Source organism: Rhinoderma darwinii, chromosome 9 (genome assembly GCF_050947455.1).
Source record: "Rhinoderma darwinii isolate aRhiDar2 chromosome 9, aRhiDar2.hap1, whole genome shotgun sequence".
In the NCBI taxonomy this organism is placed as follows: Eukaryota; Metazoa; Chordata; class Amphibia; order Anura; family Rhinodermatidae; genus Rhinoderma; species Rhinoderma darwinii.
Genome location: NC_134695.1, coordinates 73,795,988 through 73,819,111, shown reverse-complemented (window position 1 = coordinate 73,819,111; position 23,124 = coordinate 73,795,988). Strand labels below are relative to the sequence as shown.

General features: G+C 46.5%; 1 protein-coding gene across 4 annotated transcripts in view; it reads right to left on the bottom strand.

The window, feature by feature from the left end:
- Positions 1-23,124, bottom strand: part of SBF2 (SET binding factor 2) — a 210,325-nt gene that overhangs the window by 153,061 nt on the left and 34,140 nt on the right. For all 4 annotated transcript variants that reach the window (XM_075838160.1, XM_075838161.1, XM_075838162.1 and 1 more), the window contains exon 2: positions 4,206-4,291. In XM_075838160.1, the coding sequence (XP_075694275.1) occupies positions 4,206-4,291 (86 nt within the window). The remainder of the gene's footprint in view (positions 1-4,205; positions 4,292-23,124) is intronic.

The window sequence follows — 23,124 nt, the reverse complement described above, 5'->3', positions numbered from 1 at the left end:
TATAATGAAAAGTTCTGCAACTTTTTAACACACTGTCTTTCTATTCGTCACCATTTTCTAGATCTGTGCTTGCTGTCAGTAAATGGGAACATTCGTGTTTACATCCAGAGACTGAACACCTGTACAGAACGAATCCTACAGCTGACACGGCAGCACAAATCTCTCCCTCCTGTCCCAATAATTTGCTACAATGTATCAGTACAGGTAAAATGTATCATTCTGGAGCCAGGCTGTTTAGCTCACAGAGGAATGTCTACAGTGGATACAATTGTAACAAACCCTCATCTGTCATAAGTATCAGGCCAATACAGGTTTTCAGCCTCCGGATGTAACCAATAATGCATCCATTTACTGACAGCAAGCAGAGATCTTGGCGAGGAATAGAAATACAAAAGTCTATCAGGATCTGCGATGAGTCTTGACCAGGGGGCTCCACTTTCTCTTCCTCACCAGTGAACATATAAGAAAGTTCGCTGTGACAAGAATCATGCCACGAGGGAGACGACCCTCCGAGACAGCGGCGCTTCCGTTTCATTGAAGGATCGCAACCCCCAGAGGCTGCCACTTCCTACAGCTGCTCCGGGCCTGTGAACAGACTCCAGAATTCTCTCAACAATATTAATTATTCCTTGAAATCCTTCAAGAGTCCTGAATGACAAATGTAAACCAAACATAGAGGAAACAATGAACAGATTACCGTTCAGGTTCCTGGGAAAGCGGTGTGACCATCTCTCAGAAGCTATAAATCTCTTAGTTATATCTGGCTGCACAGGAATGAGTTCCACCTGTTTCTGCTTGACCACCGATCTGACCAGTCGCAGCTTCTACATGTGTGGTCACCCAGCTTTCCCAGACCTCTGAATGGCAAATTGGTCCAGTAAGCAAGGACATGGGGATGTATCACGGTACAACTACGCAGAACGAAGTCTCAGGGGGCTGTAATGGCGGCCGTCACCCAGCTTCTCCAGGAACAGATGGGAAGACTAACAACCTGCCAGAAGATGACGACTCCAGGACTTCTAGATTGCGGAGTTCTCTCGTGTCAGTGTGGTTTTTTATTTTTAACAAGATGGCGGCCGGTGTACTGCGACCGTCACGCTGACAGGCCCCTGATCTTTAGGATCCTAGAAGAACGCGGTTTATATTTAGGATTTGCAGCGTTATTAGTGCTGGTTTTATATAGTGATTTGGGAAATGAAGGGGATCGGAGAATCCGTATAATTAATCATTGCGGATTTCCCTAATCTCAGACAGCCGGACTCCATACATGACGGTGCCTGGAATACCGGATCCACGTGCTGCGCGTGGTGTCATACAGCGGACACAAGGCTCCCGGCAGCGCAGCCAAGGACGATACCATCACCCACAACTGAGTAACTGGCAATGGCTGCCCTTCCCGTGCCCATGTACATTGTTATACATCGTCACGCTGCACTTCCTGGTTGTGTGTCAGTCATCACTGCAGTCCTAGCATTCTATTCATGAACCTGGTGGATCAGGATGAACAGAGCTATGGGCTAGGGGAGGACTGCAGCGCGTGGAATCGTGGGAAGAAATACAGGACTAGGTGTGGATATAAAGGACTCTGCAGCAATAACCAGCGATACCAATAGCAAAATGTCAGTAATCTTGTAATTAATAGAAAATGTTGATGGCGGCCAATTATACAGGAAACCGCGACTCTCCGATAAACCGTCGAGCCTGACCGAACCGCTGTGGACTCCAGTTTGACAGACACGCGGCTTCATGCACGACCTGACTGATCTTTGTTTTACAGACTCGTCCGGCCGTGGCAGACAAACGAGAGGATTAGAGGAATATTCGCTGCATCAGCCGACACATGAGTGACCGCAAAGCCTTGATCATCGCCCGCGAGAATCCAAACCGCTGCACGCCAAAGATGCAAAGATAAAATATCTCCCGAGAATCTGCAGCGGAGGGGAGAAAAAAAGCGAAATGTAACTCCACGCGGCGCTGCATGTAAAGCCGTTCTGGGAATATTTTCTTGGAACTCTCGCTTTTAAAAAGCAGCAACCGCAACTTAATGTTCAATTACCCGGAAAAACAGATCGCTAAAGCAAGCGCTGACCGCCGAGGTTAGCGCGCTGTTAACGGTCCCAAGTCCTGCGTTTATATGGTGCAACGTTTCTCCGTTACCGCGATGGTTTATCTACACGAGGGGCTGAACCGCCGACACAATATAATCCAAGTCACCGTAAAAGATGCGATTAATGACAAACCAGCAAATTATTCCTCAGAGGATCCAAAAACAGCAGCAAAAATGCTGATCACGGGTCAGAAAATCTCACAGGACTGCGAGCGCTATCGCTCTGTACACCGCGTCCACGCCCATACAGGTGATCAGATCCGGCACGCGGCTTCACTTAACGATCTCCGAGAGGATAGAAACGGCAGAAACTCAGAAGAAGAAGATCTGACATCCGCGCTCATCCCAGAAAGACGAAAGACCATTCAGGGAGATTCATTGTTGGAAAAACAAGGGGCAGATTTAAAGGGGAACTCCAGGTCGTCAATAGAAAGTTTTCATTGATACATTGTTGCAAAGACATTTTATATTCTTATTGTGAGAGAGAACAGAACATCTAGGGCTGGGCAACTAATCAAAAAATAATCGAAATCGAAGTTCAGCGCAATTAAAATCAACGTCATCTTGCAAATTTCGGTTTAATCAATTATTTTTCCCGGCTGTATCTGCATCTTCAGGACGCAGATACAGTGGAGTCTAATGGTGGAGCAGGGAGCCGCAAGGTCCCTGCTCCACCATTCACTATGTATCGCCGGACGCGAGGCAGTGACGTCATCGTGCCGGTCTGCGCCGAGCTGCACAGTCATGAGGAGCAGAGGGGTATCCACTCGTCGTTGGAACGGGTTAGGGGAGTATATATATTATTTTTATCAGGCACTATTGGGGGCAGCTGCAGGGGCATTATACAGAGTGGGGGCAGTTATGGGGGCATTATACTGTGTGGAGGGCAGTTATGGGGGGCATTATACTGTGTGGAGGGCAGTTATGGGGGCATTATACTGTGTGGAGGGCAGTTATGGGGGCATTATACAGAGTGGGGGCAGTTATGGGGGCATTATACTGTGTGGAGGGCAGTTATGGGGGGCATTATACTGTGTGGAGGGCAGTTATGGGGGGCATTATACAGAGTAGGGGCAGTTATGGGGGGGGCATTATACTGTGTGGAGGGCAGTTATGGGGGGCATTATACTGTGTGGAGGGCAGTTATGGGGACATTATACTGTGTGGAGGGCAGTTATGGGGGCATTATACAGAGTGGGGGCAGTTATGGGGGCATTATACTGTGTGGAGGGCAGTTATGGGGGGCATTATACTGTGTGGAGGGCAGTTATGGGGGGCATTATACAGAGTAGGGGCAGTTATGGGGGGGGCATTATACTGTGTGGAGGGCAGTTATGGGGGGCATTATACTGTGTGGAGGGCAGTTATGGGGGCATTATACTGTGGGGGGGCAGTTATGGGGGGCATTATACTGTGTGGAGGGCAGTTATGGGGGCATTATACTGTGGGGGGGCAGTTATGGGGGGCATTATACTGTGTGGAGGGCAGTTATGGGGGGCATTATACTGTGTGGAGGGCAGTTATGGGGGGCATTATACTGTGTGGAGGGCAGTTATGGGGGCATTATACTGTGTGGAGGGCAGTTATGGGGGCATTATACTGTGGGGGGGCAGTTATGGGGGGCATTATACTGTGTGGAGGGCAGTTATGGGGGGCATTATACTGTGTGGAGGGCAGTTATGGGGGCATTATACTGTGTGGAGGGCAGTTATGGGGGGCATTATACTGTGGGGGGGCAGTTATGGGGGGCATTATACTGTGTGGAGGTCAGTTATGGGGGGCATTATACTGTGTGGAGGGCAGTTATGGGGGCATTATACTGTGTGGAGGGCAGTTATGGGGGGCATTATACTGTGTGGAGGGCAGTTATGGGGGCATTATACTGTGGGGGGGGGGCAGTTATGGGGGGCATTATACTGTGGGGGGGCAGTGTCGGGGTATATTATATACAGCAGGCACAGGGGATACAGATTAATTCAATGGCGTAGCATGCAAATAGGAGGTGTGGCCTAAATAATTGTAATCGAGGTCACGTGTTCAATTAATTGTGATTGTGATTTAGGTCATAATTGCCCGGCCCTAATAACGGATCACATACCAGTTCTATTCCCTGTGGGAACGGCGTATCGCTCCAGTCCGTCAGTGGGAATCGTTGTATGATTTTGCCGTAACCTTCACCAGATCCTGTGGGAAAAAAAAAACGTAGATGTGAAGATATTGCTGTGCCCCAAATAACAAACGTGACGAATAATTGTTACAATGTAATTCGATTATCTGTGGAAATTCACACTGCAAACCATACAACCAGGTTACTACACACAGTCGCTACTCGGAGGAGCAGAGCTCAGCGGCCGCTCCAGGAAAGTGTTCCTAGAAATTCTTCTAATAATAATGAAAAATACAAAAACACGACTGACACACAGTAACGGATCTTACAGACATTTTTTATGGCACGTTGTAAAGTTAATGAGGGGAAAACGCCATATAAATCCTCGAAATAATAAGAAGGGGATCGGGAATGAAGCAGTCAGAAAACAGCAGCACAGAGCAAAGGAGCGTGATCCCGTAGGAAGTGCATCTTGGAAGAAGCAGGTTCCCCAGCTGCACAGAGTATTTTAGGACAGCAGTGTGTTGATCGCGTGGGCGGTTACTAACAGAGTTGCACAGTGAAAGGGTAAGGGGACCCAGCAGCACAGAGTACTTCAGCAGGGGAGATGGCTGATCCTGTGGGAGGTCACAGACTGGCGGGAGGAACGGGGTTTCCAGCAGCACAGAGTACTTCAGGACAGGAGTGTGCTAATATTGTGGGAGGTTATGGCCGGAAAGTTGCATAGTGGAAGGAATGGGGTCACCAGCAGCACAGAGTATTTCAGCAGAGGAGTGTGCGGATACTGATGATGTTAGCGGGGACAGGGGCAGTTAATTAAGAGCTTTGCTAGATTGTAAATGCTCAGACCGGCTACAAAGTCCTCATCACTATTCCTGCCGCTCCGCACAGATTTGGTTACTCAACAGACACGAGGACGAAGCCAAAACCGGGAATAAATCTCATGTCTTAAAGAATGAAACAAGACATTTGGGGTGTTGTGCAATAATGATCATCTGTAAGCGGCGTGAATCCATCCAGCAGGAGCCAAGACAAGCAGCCGAGCTGCAGCGGTCCCATAAAGTCCTCACCGAGGTCCCCGCTGCCCCATCAGCACCGGCTCGCCCACAAATACTCGCCCACATTGTGTTGGTTGCTATTCTGGGACATCACAATTCTTGTAAACAAGGGCAACATCTGGCGCATCGCAAACAAAGCTGACGGCATCATGCAGGGTATTATCATGGGGTATGAAGCCCCCGACCCAGGGAGATGGACTAGAAGACATGTGAGGGCGACTAATAGTCATCCGGCATCGTAATCACGGGGATGTACAACCCCTCATCACCAGGGCCCCCCGACAACGAGCGGACTGCGCAGCATTACAAAGTGGCCACTGAGGTCCATGAGATGCAGAAATCTGCAGATCATCCGGGGCTCCCCGCAGCTCTGGACTCCGGTCAATAGTGGGGGACCCCCTTTCTTACACCCATATGACCTCAAAGGAATATAGAGGGGGGGGGGGTGTCCTATAAAGCTGAATTATTGTACAATGAAAACTTCTGCAACTTTTTAATGTACTTGTGTTTCAGTTTCTCCTTATCAAGATCTCGGCTTGTTGTCAGTGAATAGATTTATTGTTTACATCCGGAAGCTGAAAAACTGTACGGACCTAATACTTCTCACAGCTGAGGGTTTGTTACAATTGTATCTAGTCTAGACAATCCTCTGAGGTAAACAGCCTGGACTCCAGACTGATACAATGTATCAGTGGTTAGATTTGTGCTGCTGATGAGCTCACAGATAATTGGCTAGGCTGGATACAATTGTAACAAACCCTCAGCTATGGGAGATATTAGGACAGATTGTTTCCATTCAATGACAAGCAGAAAGCTTGAAAACGATGATTAATTGAAACAGGATTTTGCAGATTTACTAAGCTTTGTAAATTTAAACCAGGCGGTCAGAAGATGCGCCAAATGTATCACAGTGGCGCACGCTGTATGATAAACGTGGCGCATCTTACATGACCTGTTAGACACATCTCCTCCTTTTACCACTTTTGATTTGGCTTATTTTGCAACAGAATTTTAGGCAAGATTTTTGACACATTTTGTTTCATATTAAGCCACGCCCTCTTTCTGCAATGCCACGCCTCTTCCCAGAACACACTTAAAGGGCTTGTCCACGAAATGGAATTGCTGCGTATTTTCCGTCCGGAATTGCGGACGGAAATTACGCAGCAGAATACAGTAGCAGCAAAGTGGGTGAGATTTAACAAATCCCGTCCACAAGCTGCATAAAACTTCCAACCAGAGATTCACCTGCGGTGCGTATTTTTCGTACCGCAGCGTGTCAATTCTGGCTGCGGAAAGTAGACTGTATTGCTGCATTTTTCGGAGGAGACGTCACCATCCCCCAACATTGAGAAAAACGCAGCAAAATCCGCACCATTTTCTGCAGCAATTTTGTTAAGTTTGAACAAAACCTAAGACGGGGCGGATACGCCTCACCAAGCTGGAGCAGGTTTTTGCCCAGAATGTCGGCTGCGGAAAACTGCAGCACTTAGCCGGCCCAATAGCATGACATTTCATCCCAGGAGAACTCTGAAGCCAGTGATTGGCTGCAGCAGCGGCCACATGGGATGAAGTGTCATCCCCCAGGAGGCCGCGCTGGAGGGATGGAACACAAGACTTCTGTGTTTGGCCCTGTTCACACGGAGTATTTTGACAAGATTTTTGGAGCGGAAACCGCTCCGCAAAACTGGTCAAAAACCGTCCGAAAATGCCTCCCATTGATTTCAATGGGAGGCGGGGGCGGTTTTCTCCCGCGAGCGGTAAAACTGCCTTGCGGGAGAAAGAAGCGACATGCCCTATCTTCGCGCGTTTACGTCTCTGACCTCCTATTGACTTCAATGGGAGGCAGAGAAAGCGTATTTCTCAGAGTTTTTTGCCCATAGCACTCAATGGGCGCAAGTGAAAAACACCGCATAAATTGCGGCAAATCCTGAACGGAATTTTGATGCGGAATTTTCCTCCTGCAAAAAACTCAGTGTGAACGAGGCCTTTGTATGAATTTTTTTTTCCGGGGTTGCTTTTTTTGCAGTGGAATCGCTGCGAAATAACCACAAAAAAACACCGCAGGTCAATTTTTTCCCGCTCAGTATTAACGCATTTGTTTTATCTCATCCACTTTCCAGCTACACGGTTGCAGATTTTCCGCAAAGAATTCCGCTGAGGAAATACCGCAGTATTTACACGTGTGAACTGACCCTAAGAGCATCCAGCGAGGCGCACACATCTGATCAACCCATTCTGGCCGCGGACCCCGCAGTAAATCCGCCCCAGTGGATCACGGCTTTCCGTTACACTGCGATTAAGTTACAATCTTACAAGAAACCAACAAAGAAACGTGTAATGTTCTGGTGACGTCCCGTCCTCCCTATTAATGGCGGCATTGTCACATCCAGGGACTGTGGCATTAAGACGTCAGTAGGCAAACAATACCCGTCCTGTCTATCCTGTATGTACAATTGTAGCCAAGGAATGCCCCTCCTGGGGCCATCCCCTCACCCCGGGGGCACACCTACAGCTTTAATCTTTTATCAGCAATTTAATGGTCGTTGTGCCTGACAGAAGGGCGGTTAATGGCGTCTACGTGAAGCAGGTGCTGATCCTAACCCACGGGGCGGACACATGAGGCATTGCTTTGGCATCAAACAAGCACGCACGGGTAGGGTGCGGGCAGAGAGCAGAACACAACGCCTGCAGTCTAATTCCCAGCACAGAGCGTTACCCTCAACTACATCATACACTGCGCACTCAGCTCAGCTTTACTGGACAAACGTGCTCAGCGTAGTTGTCACTGCCCTCCCCCAGCTCCTCTTGGCAGCTCATACAAGTGCCTTTATCAGCAGGGGGCGACACCGAGCACAGAAGAAAGCTCCTCTGAGGATAAAGAGTCTGAAATACAGAGGAATAATGGGAGGAATATTCGGAAAATAAAGAAGTCATGTCTGTACAATGCGACGGATTTCTGCTCCGCAGTATAAAGTGCTGCAGAACCGCCTGTGACAATAGTTGGGAGGACAAGACGAATGATATCTGGGGGAGACAACAGGGCTTGGTTCGGGTTCAAGAATCGGCAGTATGGCCAGGAGCCGGTTAAATGATTGACCTCTTGCTGCTCAGTGTTTGGGCTAATGTTTAACTCCCCCATGAAGGGTCACATTCAGTGTCAAGGAGACGAGACCACTGGAGATTATACTGGGAAACTGCGCTGCAAAACGCGGTGGAAAATGGCCAAATCTGCCGCAGAGGTCGTACCGCAGCCCGGGAGCGCCATCACCAGGGCCAAAATATGGCAAGTCAAATTCTCGCTTTGGTTCAGCAGAAATATGACCCCCTCCCTGCCCAAAACTGAACTCCCTGGATGGATAGAACGCCTTCCCGCTGCCGTACACAGATTTTGGAGGGCCAAAGAGGTCGATAGGCGCCTTTTTGTGACATGAAGTTGATCTGCCGTGTTGGATTATTTTGGTCATTGTCGGGAGTCAGACTGGTTCATGCCCAAGGACGGATCTCCATCCCATCAAAGAAAGTCAGACCAAGGCAGAGATCGATCGGCAATTTGTCGGTTTCATTTACGGCATCGTTATCCAAAATGTCAAACTTGACAGACCGACCATAAACGACAGAATCGTACGTCTGAAATCACGAACATACGGCAGCTTAAATCTATTGCTCCACCCGCAAGTCTTAGTTAAATCGTAGAATGACAACGCTTTCCTATTCAAACCATGACAAGCCAAGTGCCCACAATGATGATGACCACAAAGTCCCTTACTGCGCCGCACACGTCAGAGGTCACGCAGCCTCGGAGCACTGCCCTGCCTCTTCTGACATTGCTCCCCAATATCTAGAGAGTTAGTCACAATATAACCCAGAGGATTGTAGGGACTGGATACAAGTTTAACAAACCCTCTGCTCGGAAAGGTATTAGCTCAGGACGGGTTTCCGGCCTCTGGAAGTAAAGAATGTTCATATTCCCTGACAGCAAGTAGAGGTCTTGAAAATGTTGAGAAATAGAAAACACAAACGGAGAAAATATGTTTAAGGCCGGAGTTTCATACACCAGTGTTAATAGGTAACCAGCTGGAGTAAGATGTAAAAAAATTAAAGGGGTTTTCCAGCCACTAAGAACTGATGGTCTATCTTCAGAAAAAAGGCCGTCAATAGCTGATGGGTCGGGTCCGACTTTCGGGACCCCCGATCAGCTGTTTTGAAGGGGTGAAGAGCTCGGAGGATAGACCATCAATTTTTAGTGGCTGTAAAAACCCCTTTAAATATTTGTTGCATCTTCGGTGGTCCGTGCGCCAGGAGCGGGCATAGATATAACTTCCGGCAGTTTCTGGCAAATTATTGTAAATGCGCCCGGCTGCAGGGTGCCCGGTACCCCTTCCACTAAACTATGCCCACTTTTGTTTGGAGAAGCAACAAGATCGGTCTAATATTCGAGTTTTTGGGACTTTTGAGCAGTTTGCGAGAAACCTAAAGAACATTTTGTTACCCAACAATCGAGCTTTATATTCAGGATATTTGCCGGCCCTTCAATATTCTGTAAACGAAGCAAAGAAACAAAAAAAAGGAGGAACTTCCGTAATGTCCCAAAAAAAATCCTTACAACAGTTTACATTAAATTTGTCAATTCACACACCTTTATTTACTAATCTTGTACTGGTTTCTAAATAAGTCATGTTTTATACTCCAGTCACAACCAAAGCTGCACTCAGAATTCCCCGTCTCTAGAGAACGGTTAGACAGTAATTCTGTCACGTACACATTAGATACAGGCGTCTCCTGACTGTCCCATACACATGCAGGCTGGGCACATTATTGCTATATGCATGGCAGGTGTATGGAACTGACAGCAGGGTGGAGAAAAGACGACGCGTGCCAGGAATTTGTATTTTCATGCTGAGATGTGAATGGAGAAGAAAACTTGATATAATGCAACATCAGATGAGAAAAGTAAAGTATTACAAAGTTACACAACTCTCTATGTAGATAGAAACTGTGTAATGAAGATTCACTTTACACAAGGACAGAATGTGGCAGAATTTTCTCATTAGAAGAAAGATCACTGATACACTGTAACGAGACACAATCCTGTGTCAGCAGTACATAATTAATGCAGGTTTTCAGCCTCTGGATGTAAAAAAAAATTGTTACCATTCAGTGACAGCAAGCAGGGATCTGAAATGGTCAAGAGTCGAAAGTTTCATAACGTTTCATGACACAATAAATAAGCTTTATTTAGAGAAAACAGGACGCCGGCCCTTTAACAAACGTTCCACTACGGTTCATACATTGGGGTATGTGCAGATTTGCATTCTGGATCAGGAGTCTGAAATTTGGGTCTCGTCAGCTGTTGTGGAACTACAGCTCCCAGCATGACCTGGTGGTCAGGGGATTTTGGGATTTGTAGTTCTACAGGTTGCCGACCACATTGAATGCAGCATTTTCCTCTTAGCGGTGTCACCATTAGTTTACGTGATCAATAATTATTGGTGAACGCCGTTTCTGCAGGTTGCGGCTGTAATACGGTTTTTGACAGCGTGATTTCCATGCGAAACAATGTTTTCCACCCATGCGCGCAAAAACCGCATCACAAAACCACAACAATTGGTGGTAAAATGCAAACAAAGAGGAATAGGATCCGCCAAGGACAGGGGGAAAGTGACAGCAGTGAGCGGGATCCATTGTAGCGCTCTGTACGTTTCCGTCTGTCCGCGCTGCTCCGTATGTTCACACGCAGTGTTTTCAGAAGTAATTCGGGCGTTTTACGCCTCGAATTACGCCTGAAATAACGTCTCTATTACGCCTACAAACATCTGCCCGTTGCTTTCAATGGGAATTACGATGTTCTGTTCCCACGAGACTTTATTTTACGAGTCGCTGTCAAAATACGGCGCGTAAAATGACGGCTCGTCAAAAGAACTGCAGGTCACTTCTTGGGATGTTTTTGGAGCCGTTTTCATTGACTATTGAAAACAGCTCCAAAAACGGCCGTAAAAAAACGCTGCGAAAAACGTGAGTGGCTTAAAAAACGTCTGAAAATCAGGAGCGGTTTTCCCTTGTATACAGGTCCGTATTTTCAGACGTTTTTGAGTTTGCGTGTGAACAGAGCCTAAGGAGTGAGTGTGCGTTTAGATGACTTCCATCATCGTGGCTCGTCAGGTGTCGCTCTGGGTTATTAGACGCACATGGCAGAACATCGATAAACTCCGTCACTCCAGAGACACTAATGCAATTAATGACCAGATTCCGCAACTATCAGGGGGCAAAACGTGCGCGGGGCAAACAAAACACGTGGTTTATGGAGGAAATGTGATCATTTTTATATAGAATTTATTTTATTTCAGAACGGTATAAGCAGATTAGTAGAAACGCGCGTTATTACTGTAAATAAGAGGGGGAGGGGCAGATATCACCGGGGCTGCGATTCATCCGTAACCAAGGGCTTCACGTCTTTAGAACCGCAGGTCCCATCATGTCACATTCATTTATTGAGAGCATTCATTCACAGCGGGGGAAGGGGGGTAGAACATCTGGGGGAAGCGACTGATATCAGAGAGTCCCCAGGAGATAAGCGGCATCAGAGGAACTCAAGGTGCAGGGTTACCATCAAGTCTGTGGGTGTCTGGATTCACTAAGAAAATGAACCATATAAAATCTAAAGAAACGTTCTGCAGCTTTCGAATAGACTTTGTGTTATAATTCCTCACCATTTTCAAGATGTCTACTTGCTGTCAGTGAATTGAAACATTCTAGTTAAAAGGGCATTCCCATCTCAGACATTTATGGCTAATCCATACAGTTAAAAAAATGGTGTACCGACATATACCAGGCCGTCGGAGGCCATGAGGACACTCTTTTGGCCTCCTTCAGGCGAATAGGGACCTTAGGATACGTTTAACATATGGCGCATACGCCAAGCGGACACTGCAGTGTGAATGCAGCCCTAGAAAGAGGCACAGCGGGGACGGGGGTGGTCGGCGCGGCGTCGGTCTCTCACAGGTTCTCAAGTTCATAAGACAAGATACGGTCGGCGCTACTTGTTATTATCATGTCCATTCCTCGTTTTCGGACTTCGGGCGGTGCTCAGCGATCACATTAATAATATCCAGAGATAGAAGAAACGTGCGCGGTTAACCCTTCAATAGCTTTATTGACGACACATGGACAGCAACATGATGCAGAAGAGGAAGACTGGAACGCAGGTTAGGTCCTGTTCACACCTGCGTTGCGGCTTTCCGTCGTTCTGCTCAGTCAGAGGAGCAGAAGGGGGTAAAACCGGAAGGGACTGTTCCATTGCACCACGGACACCACTGGCGGCCGGCGGGACCCATAGACTTTAATGGCTGCGGTCAGCTTTCCGTCAGGGCGTCCGTGGCTTTACCGGAAACAATAGCCCGCCATGCTGAACTATTGTTTCCGGTAATCTCGGCCGGATCAGCGGCGGAGGCCCCTAACGGATTCTCCAACGCAGATGTGAACAAGACCTTGCAGCGCAGGTTCCGTTTATTTGCTGCGTTCTGACATCACCACGCGCCAGGTATACAGGGATTATTTCCGTACACATCGATGGGCATTCAGTCAAACGTCTCCACACTTTGTTTTCGTACTTCATGTTCCAAAACTCACAGACTCGGTTTACAATTTACATTTGTCTCCTAACAATGGCGGCTCCGCAACAACCTTCCCGTTCTCAGTATACAGCACCTGCGCCAGAAGACTGGAAAAATGGGACGGCGGAAAACTGGGCAGCAACATTTAGGGGCATCTCCCCCCGACACAGACAGGTCCCCGAGTCCTCCTCTCCGGTCAGACATTGCTCCCAAACCGGAGACCCCCCCCCCCCCCCAATCCATGGGGGCTAATAGAGCATATAGACGAGCTTATATTCATGTGACGATCCCTTCAATGAGCAGAGCCCCGACTTCAGGGACCATCTCTTATCTCCTCTAAATATTGATTCAATGATGAGACACTACTCGCTCTATTCAAATACAGCAATCTCTGCAGCTGTGGTCAGGGGAAAAATCAGCTAAAATGATCCCGTAAAAAAAATACACACATGCGCCTACAATGTTCATTCCATAACCATTCCTGAAATACTCTGTGCGGCTGGGAGATCCAGTTACTACGTAAAAGGGCTTTCCATGTAAATAAATCAAAATCATGTTTTTTAATATTCAAAAGTTCTGCAACTTCCCAATATGCACTTCTTTTTCAATTTCTCACAATTTTAAGACTTATGCTAGCTGTAAGTGAATGGAAACATTCTTGTTTACGTCCAAAAGGTTAAAAACCTGTTCTGACTCACTACTTTCAGTCTGGTCTCTGTGAGCTAAATATTCTGTACACCAGACTGATACATTTTACCTGCACTGAAACAGAGTAACAAACTAACTATCAGGACAGGTGAGAGATTTATATTGCTGATGTGTTTAGCTCACAGGATTGTCTACACTGGATACAACTGTAACAAACCCTCAGCTGTGAGATGTATGAGGGTCTGTACAGTTTTCAATCTCTAGATGTAATCAAGAATGTTGACATTCACTGACTGCAAGCAAGGACCTTGAAAATGGCGAGGAATTGAAACACATTCTCTTTAACAAAGTTGCTGAACATTTCTTTATGAATCTATTTACATAGAAATGGAAAATCCCTTTAACCCCAAGTCAGTGACCTCCCACAAGAGCATCACATTCCTCTCTGAAAACACTCTGTGCTGCAGTGAGCATTCCGGCAATCAGACCTGCTATAGATCGCTGTATCCACAATAGCAAATCATCTGCAATTCTATCCAAAAGTTGGCCAGACTTTATTCAAATAACCCCTAAAAAGCAGAAAGTCCACTCAACAAACCCAACCCGGACGGTATCAATGCGGCCACTCGGGGGAGGGGTCCGAACCGGGGTCCGCACTCGGGGGAGGGGGTCCGACACTGGGTCCGCACTCGGGGGGAGGGGGTCCGACACTGGGTCCGCACTCGGGGGGAGGGGGTCCGACACTGGGTCCGCACTCGGGGGGAGGGGGTCCGACACTGGGTCCGCACTCGGCTTTTATTCAGTAAGAGCCCATCATATAACGTGAGGTTCATATATATTAAAAGGATTATATTCCAGATTAGAACCACATTTCCATTCATCGTGCAGCCGCCGTGGACTGGACATTTGCCATTGGTTGTGAGAAACACGAGCGTGTAATAAATCCAAATCACTAAACAAAACTAAAGCGCAATCTCCTGCTCCAAACGAGGTGTCGGCCGCGGTAACATGATGTCATGGCGTGCCCGGAACGCAGCCCTTTATTAAACCTGGATCGTCCAAACCGAAGAATGGAGCCCGGCCGGAATCACACGTGTTGTATGGCACTCCACCAAGCCAGGAAATATTATCCCAGATGCCCCTCCAAGACGAACACCTGAGGTGAGGGCACCAGGTGAGAGCAGGGAGAAGAGAACATGCCCCGCTACTCTTCATGTGCGCCCCCCTCTATGCAGGCATCACAATGCTGGCAAACTAGGGAGGGGGAACCGTCCTTACCATCAAGTGCCAGGCTCCCCCCAGGGCATGGTAAGGTGAACCAGAATCAGGAGCGGGCCCTATTCCAACATTTGCTTGCACCCCCAACCTAAATGTGTGACCCCTAAAGGAACATTAATTAGTATCTATAATTAGACTCAACTGGGGATCCCCCCCCAGACGGCACCGACTCCCTATAGCAGAACTGGAAGCATCCTGGGAGCCAACGCGGCTAGTAACCTCCTGGCACCTGGATACCTATAGTGGTATAACGGACTCCTAAACTGTAAGGAGTCCACCCGTGCCCATCGATTTGGAAACATCCCAGGTGCCAAAGAGCCAACGTGCCTAGAGATGCAAAACTGGCACCTAATTCCTTGGGTTGTGTTTGGTATTGCCGCTCGGCTCTTTTGTAGTGAATAGGGATGATCTGCAATACCACACGCAACAGGTGGACAGGTGTGGCGCTGTTCTTGGAAGAAAGCAGCCATGCTTTTCTAATCCTGTACAAACCCTTTAAACAGAAGCCTGCTGGAGTAAGATGCGGCTTCTGGACTCCAAGGACTACAGACGGATACATTTTGCCTGCACCGATACATTGTAACAAACTATTAGTACAGGAGAGAGATTTGTGCTGATGTTTTCAGCTCACAGAGAGCTGTCTAGACACATTGCAGAATTTATTAAAAGTATTAGGTAAGGACGGGCTTAGATGTAAGTAATGAATGCTTCCATTCACTGCAGCAAGCAAAGATCTTGAAAATAGTAAGGAATTGAAGCACAAAGTCTATTAGAAAGCTGCAGAACTTTTCATTATATAATGATTACGTTTTATGAAACCTTTAGGTGGTCCACGTGCCACTCGATGTGCCATATAGAAGTATACGGTGCTGTGACGGTCCCCATACAGTGAAGGGTTACACTCCATGTAGACAGCTGCACGTATACACTGCGACTCATAACCCATTATACTATAGAGTCATGACGTGGCATAACCAACAGGCGCTGGGAAGGCGCGGGTCAGGTGATCAGCGAGGATTACTGCACCAAATACCACTGAGGTCACACCGGCCGGCGCTGCCAGTCTGCCCAGTCCTCAGCGGCAGCGCAACCTTTACAATTAAACACAGAGAAATAGCTGGAGGTGAAAGTCAAAGGAAAAAAAACCCGCAACACAATCCAGAAGATCATAAATACGTTGTTTACATCAATAGACCAAGTGCCGCGCACATTATAACCTAGAGCTGATCCCACGGGTTATATCTACATAGAGATGAAAGAAAAAGTTACAGCCAAAGCTGCATTCACAATTCTGCTGGTCACTACAGGAATCAGTCACCACTGTGCTGACAGACACACCCCTATCTGCTGACATCCCATTATATCACTGCAGCCACATTGTATTGTGGGAGATGTCGTTTATTTTCTCCACAGTGCAGTATAGGAAGCACCGGCGCTAACAGGAAAGCAGCGGCCGTCAGAATGAATCCGTGGATGTGAATAGTGTGCAATCCCTGACGTGGCAGATACATCTCCCATAATGCACCGCAGCAGAGGATGCTCAGTATGGACACGGTGTCCGCAGACAAATGTGACATTCTGCTGCCTAAATGCTAGTAGGAAATCAGTGCATTCTGAATGCAGCTCTGGGTGTGAGTGGAGTACACATGATGTAATTCAGGATGAGTATGAGATAAGTAAAGTAGTAAACAAAGTTGCTCAACATTAGTAACAATGTTCAGAAGCAGATGTGTAATTGTCGGCATCTGCCAAACATTCTGCATGATCGACGACCTGTGCCCGGACAGACACATGAGGAATCCAGGACTCCAATGTCCCGATAACTGGTAGAAACAGGACTGGAAATCTGCAGAGACGACGCTCAGAACATCCAGGATGAATAATCGGGTGTTAAAAATAGTAACCAGCGCCTGGTGCCAAATCAGAAATCATGACCGCGAATGCAGAGCGGATTACACGGAGATTGTGACAATAGCGGGGGATTAATCGCAGGGGCTCAGAGATGATACATTGGGACGCGCTGTCCCCCGGCTGGAAATATTGCAGGAAATATAGAAACAAATGGAGTGGGGGGGGGGGGGGGCTGGGATCAGGTCCATAGAAAATTGTGTCACATGATAACAGAACAGAGCGGTGGATTCCTGGATTCCATCTATACTCCAGTCACATCCAAAGCTGCATTTACACTTGTTTAGGGTGTCTACTATAATGTGCTGCACTGCATGATGGGATCATGGCAGATTTGTTACAGAACATTCCAAGTGTCAGCTATCAGAATTCTGGATGCAGCTTTGGATGTGACTTAAAATTTTCAGTAAAGAGTTCTCATAATGAGCGGATTATTTTGAACACAAAACGCCCAAAAAAAAAAAAAATGAAGCAAATCTGACAACAGCAGAAAATCAACACAAACCTATAAGGGAATGTTCACACGGCCGTAAACACCCCAAAAATGGCTGAAAATACGGGGGCTGAACGGCTCCGAACATCTGCCCATTGATTTCAATGAGAAAAACGGCTTTCCGTTCCCACGGGGCGTTTTTTACGCGGCCGTTTGTAAAAACAGCGCTCAAAAAAACGCCCCGTAAAAAATAAGTGCATGTCACTTCTTAAGCCGTTTTTGGAGCCGTTTTTCATTGGGTCAATAGAAAAACAGCCGCAAAAAAGAGCCGTAAAAAACGCCTGATGCTTAAAAACGGCTGAAAATCAGAGACGGTTTTCCCTTGAAAATCTCCGTATTTACAGCCGTTTTTTGTTAAGCGTGTGAACATCGCGCAAGAGCCGACGATACTGTGACCACTCCAGGAAGCGCCAGTGATGGGGAACACGTGAATGAACCTCATTGTAAGGGAACATTCCAGTCACCACCACAAGTCACAGACCCTCAGCTGTCACCAGAACAACCCAGAGAGAAGCCGGCTCCAGGGTTAGATCAGCAGCAAGTGACCGTGCTCCCGCTGATGGAGCAGAATGTATTGCTCAGGCGCCCTTTACATTATGGCATCTGATGTAGTGTCTAAACTGAGCTAATGGGTGAAATTGCACCAAAGAGGTCGGGGCCACAGGGAAGAGACACGTCACCCGCTTATACTTTCGAGTGAAAGGTTGTAAATAGCAAGAGGTTTCCCGGAGCCCTTATGGGCGTTTTGCACATTATTTCAGTGGCCGCCATTGTTCCCTGTAACGAGACATTAATAGTTTACCCATAAGAAGAAGTCCCTTTAATACCGTGCTTCACTACATAATCTATGGGGTTGTCAGGCAAAGGGTCCCTAGCAACCAGTCAATACTCAAACGGTTAATGAACGGGGAGGCAGAGACTTTACAGATCTCTGTATTCTGCAACTTTCTTTTATACTTTGTCAATTCCGGATTGCCTTCAAGATCTCCGCTTGCAGTCAGTGTATTGACTCCTGAAAGCGTGCTGCTCACATACCCGACGGGCTCATTAGAAGAGAAAGCTTTGTAACGAACCCCACAGCTACGTGAGCAGTACATCAGGACAGGTTGTCAGCCTCTGAATGAAAACCATGGATGCCTAAATTCACTGACAGCAAGCAAGCAGGCAGATATAACAACAGGTGAGCATTATATTCCCTATAACCCCTCATGACCCACTGCTTTCTCTGTATGTTCTAGCACTTTATTCATGAACCAAGCAGCTCTGGATGAGCAAAGTTAAAGGCCCGCTATACCATAGGATATAAATGGGGAGACGGATACGATGATCAGTATAGAATGGACTATATATTCACAGCAGATACATGAATAGGATATAAGCATTGACCCTATATAGAAACCATTACCCGGGGATGACATGGACGGACTCGCCCTCGGAATAACACGGTGACGGGGCTTTGGCAGCTGTCACAATAGTCTGTCAGGACGCTGACATTTAATAGGCGCCATATTCCGGCGGTTAACGTATAATTACAGTATAGACACAGGACTCGTGATGCGCTCAGGAATAGAACAGAATCAGGTGCCTGTTACCAGCTGACGGCAGCGCAGGATGCGCCCGTCTAACCCCAACTTAAAGGCACAGGTGCCCAATTAAGGAGCAGCGACTAAAACCAGTCCCTACCCCCGCAGCACCCTTCAGAGCGACTACAAAAAGAAGGTGTATATAAAACAAGACAAAAGATATAAAATACAGAATCGCAGACACATGACGGGAATGTCATAGCGACAACCAATGTGGCAGAACAGAGGCCATTACCCAGCTTTCCCGCACTCCTGAATGACAAATCTGCCGCGTTATGAACAGACACATTCACCACTCCCATATAACTTCATAGATTGTAGGAAGGCTGGATGACAACCATAGTGAAAGCTATAGTCAGGCCTGATAGGTCATCACCCAGCTTTCCCAGCTTTCTGAAAGGCAACTTCATCTGCTCCTGCTTAAATGAGATATCAAACAACCGCTGTCCTATCAGGGCACATGGACGTGGGGTCAACCACTCAGAACCCCCTCTTGGAGCCAGAATGGCGTCATTTATCTGAATGGCCGCCATGTAATATTACATTAAGGGTAAGCGCACACATCACGAACGAAATGTCGTTTTACCTCGTGGATTTGCGCACGGAAAATCTGCAACGTAATACGGCATCAGCCACGTGGAGGAGTTTTGAATAAATGTTATAACTTGCAGCAGGTCAATTTCTGTTGCAGATTTTGACACCAGATTTCACCCCTTTTAATGTAGACGGGTGAAATCAGCCGCAAAATTCAATGCAGATCTTGCGACGGATTCTCGCCCCTCACAACGTCTGGGTGACCGAGGGTTCCTCTGGCAAAATCAGCTGTTTGCCGTGCGTGTCAGGAGCCGCTGTGATCAGGTGATGGCTGTGCCGGCTGCCAAATGAAAGGCATCGCCTGTGACGACATCCCCCGTAACTAGGGAGACGCGCGTATTACACCTCGAAATACACCGTGTAGATCATTTAAGGCGTATTTTTACAATGCAGAGTTTAAAAAAAGCGGCGCCGCGTCACTTTTAGAAGCGTTTCACACGCGAATCTTCCATTGACACTACAAAAAATACTTTGAAAATACGCTGCATGATCTGCGCGCAAAGTCCGCTCCAAACGCGGCTGGATTCAGAGGCTTTTCTCTGGAAATCGGCCTCGTATTTTTCTGCTTCGAATATGACATGTGAACAGCGGCCAATGTGCCTAATTATACAGGGTCTCCTCCCGCACACATACACTAATGTATAACGGGGCAGACTCGCCTTGCAGGAACCTAGAAAGCTGGGTGACTACCACAGGGCAGCTGGAAGGGCAGTCATATTGTGTGACCGGAAACTAATACAAATAAGAAATGGCGCCGTGGCTTTTAGAACGACCTCTGATACAATGTCGCGCTTCATTTTCTGAAGTCATTCCCAAAACTGCCGGAATTTTCCTGTCCCGGAGTCGGACAAGATAAGAATAAACCTTCCATTTGTCGAGATGATGTTTTTGGTTTATTCCTGTTCAGGTTGAGTTCCTCACATAACCTGCGCTGACACAATGTCCCGCCAGTGCCGGGGGCGGCTGCTCGGTCATTTTTTTGGCCAGGAACGCGATCTCCATATGATTTGTGGGGGATGTAAATAGGCAGCGGCCGCCGATCTCGCCTCAGACACGAGGCTTTGGCCACGGACAAAAACTGGAGACCTTAATGAGTAAAGTGAAGAGATGACGCAACGCAGATGTGAATATTACACAGAGGGCGCAGGAGCACCGGATTTCGAGGGCCGTTCCAGCCGCAGGTGATATTAACACGACCGGGGCAGGAATCATTCCTAAATTACACGGTAAAGTCGTCTTATTAAATAAGCTTTCACTAATTCTTTTATTTCATCCTGAACGTCCCTCCCATCACGCCACACACATATTCTGGGTGGAGCTTTCTACTGCTTGTTGTCACCCCCTGCTGAGTAATGCGCTGCGGGAGGGGGGGGGGGGGACAACCACTCTCAACAGGTTCATGTAGATACATATGTGGTAAAAGTTCTCCTCCGTCTTCTAACTATAGGTCATTTCTAATCACAATTCATGGCTCATAGAAGTAGTTGTCACCTGCTACACGGTTCATCCTGAGCCGCCTGATTCATGACTAGAATACAAGAACTGCATAGCCGTCCTGACTACTCCCAAGGGCTCATTATTTACACGGCCCGTGGATGAGATTTCATCTATTTTGCTGCCACCGTATTATGCTGCCGATTTCCCGCACTTAAATCCATTGCGGAAAATCCTCAGTATTTCGCTAGTGTAAATAGTGGCAACATTTTCCAGGTTATTTTTTGCAACTTTGGAGTCTTCAGAATATAATAAGTTATAGAGCGGAGCTCGGACATATCTCACACCCTCCCCCGACATGACAGAATTCGTAAAGCCACCGTGTAACCTGCGGAGATGATGAACGGCTCTCTCCTTCCACACGTCACTAATCGGAGCTGCGGCATGTGGTGGACAGGTGTCAGTCTGGGGGGGGGGGGGTCTAATCGTCACCCAGATGATTTATACTAATACTAATATTAATACTGAGTGGAGGGCGATGACTGAAGATCCTTTGATCCACAGATGAAACACCTCGCGCTGCTCTCTAACAAACGTACAGTAATAATTGGCGGAACGCGTCTAATGGAGAGCAATCATGTAAAAACCTCTGTTCACACCTGCGCTTCAATAGCCGTTATTCCGTTTCATAAAAAAATAAATAAAATAAGGCTTCGTTCACATCTGCATCGGAGGCTCCGTTAGGGGCCCCCGACGCAGATTCGGCAGGGATTACCGGAAACAATAGCACAGCATGCTGCTCTATTGTGTCCGGTAAAATCACGGACACCCCGACCGAACCTATTAAAGTCAATGGGTTTCGTCGGCAATCGGCGGTGTCCATTGTGGTTCCGTTATTCACTTGTTCTGCTCCTCTGACGGAGCAGAACAACGGAACGGTTCAACGCAGGTGTGAACCCAGCTTAACCAGAAAAATGTGAGTACCCGATATGGCGCAAAGAAACAAACGGCGTCCAACGGAACCCATTGACTTTGAGTTTCGTCGGATTCGCGTTAAGGTTACCAATTCTTTTTGGACAAAATATAACAGCATAGTACAGTAACAGTACAGTATGGAATAGTATAGAATAGTAACAGTACAGTAATAGCACAGTATGGAATAGTAACAGTATAGAATAGTAACAGTATAGTAATAGCACAGTATAGAATAGTACGGTAACAGTACAGTAATAGCACAGTATAGAATAGTAACAGTACAGTAATAGCACAGTATAGAATAGTAACAGTATAGTAATAGTATAGAATAGTAACAGTATAGTAACAGTATAGTAATAGCACAGTATAGAATAGTAACAGTATAGTAATAGCACAGTATAGAATAGTAATAGTACAGTAATAGCACAGTATAGAATAGTAATAGCACAGTATAGAATAGTAATAGTACAGTAATAGCACAGTATGGAATAGTAACAGTATAGTAATAGCACAGTATAGAATAGTAACAGTACAGTAATAGCACAGTATGGAATAGTAACAGTATAGTAATAGCACAGTATAGAATAGTAACAGTATAGTAATAGCACAGTATAGAATAGTAACAGTACAGTAATAGCACAGTATAGAATAGTAACAGTACAGTAATAGCACAGTATAGAATAGTAACAGTACAGTAATAGCACGGTATAGAATAGTAACAGTATAGTAATAGTATAGAATAGTAACAGTATAGTAACAGTATAGTAATAGCACAGTATAGAATAGTAACAGTATAGTAATAGCACAGTATAGAATAGTAATAGTACAGTAATAGCACAGTATAGAATAGTAATAGCACAGTATAGAATAGTAATAGTACAGTAATAGCACAGTATGGAATAGTAACAGTATAGTAATAGCACAGTATAGAATAGTAACAGTACAGTAATAGCACAGTATGGAATAGTAACAGTATAGTAATAGCACAGTATAGAATAGTAACAGTACAGTAATAGCACAGTATAGAATAGTAACAGTACAGTAATAGCACAGTATAGAATAGTAACAGTACAGTAATAGCACAGTATGGAATAGAATAGTAATAGTAACAGTATAGCACAGTATAGAATAGTAACAGTACAGTAATAGCACAGTATGGAATAGTAATAGTACAGTAATAGCACAGTATAGAATAGTAACAGTACAGTAATAGCACAGTATAGAATAGTAACAGTACAGTAATAGCACAGTATAGAATAGTAACAGTACAGTAATAGCACAGTATGGAATAGAATAGTAATAGTAACAGTATAGCACAGTATAGAATAG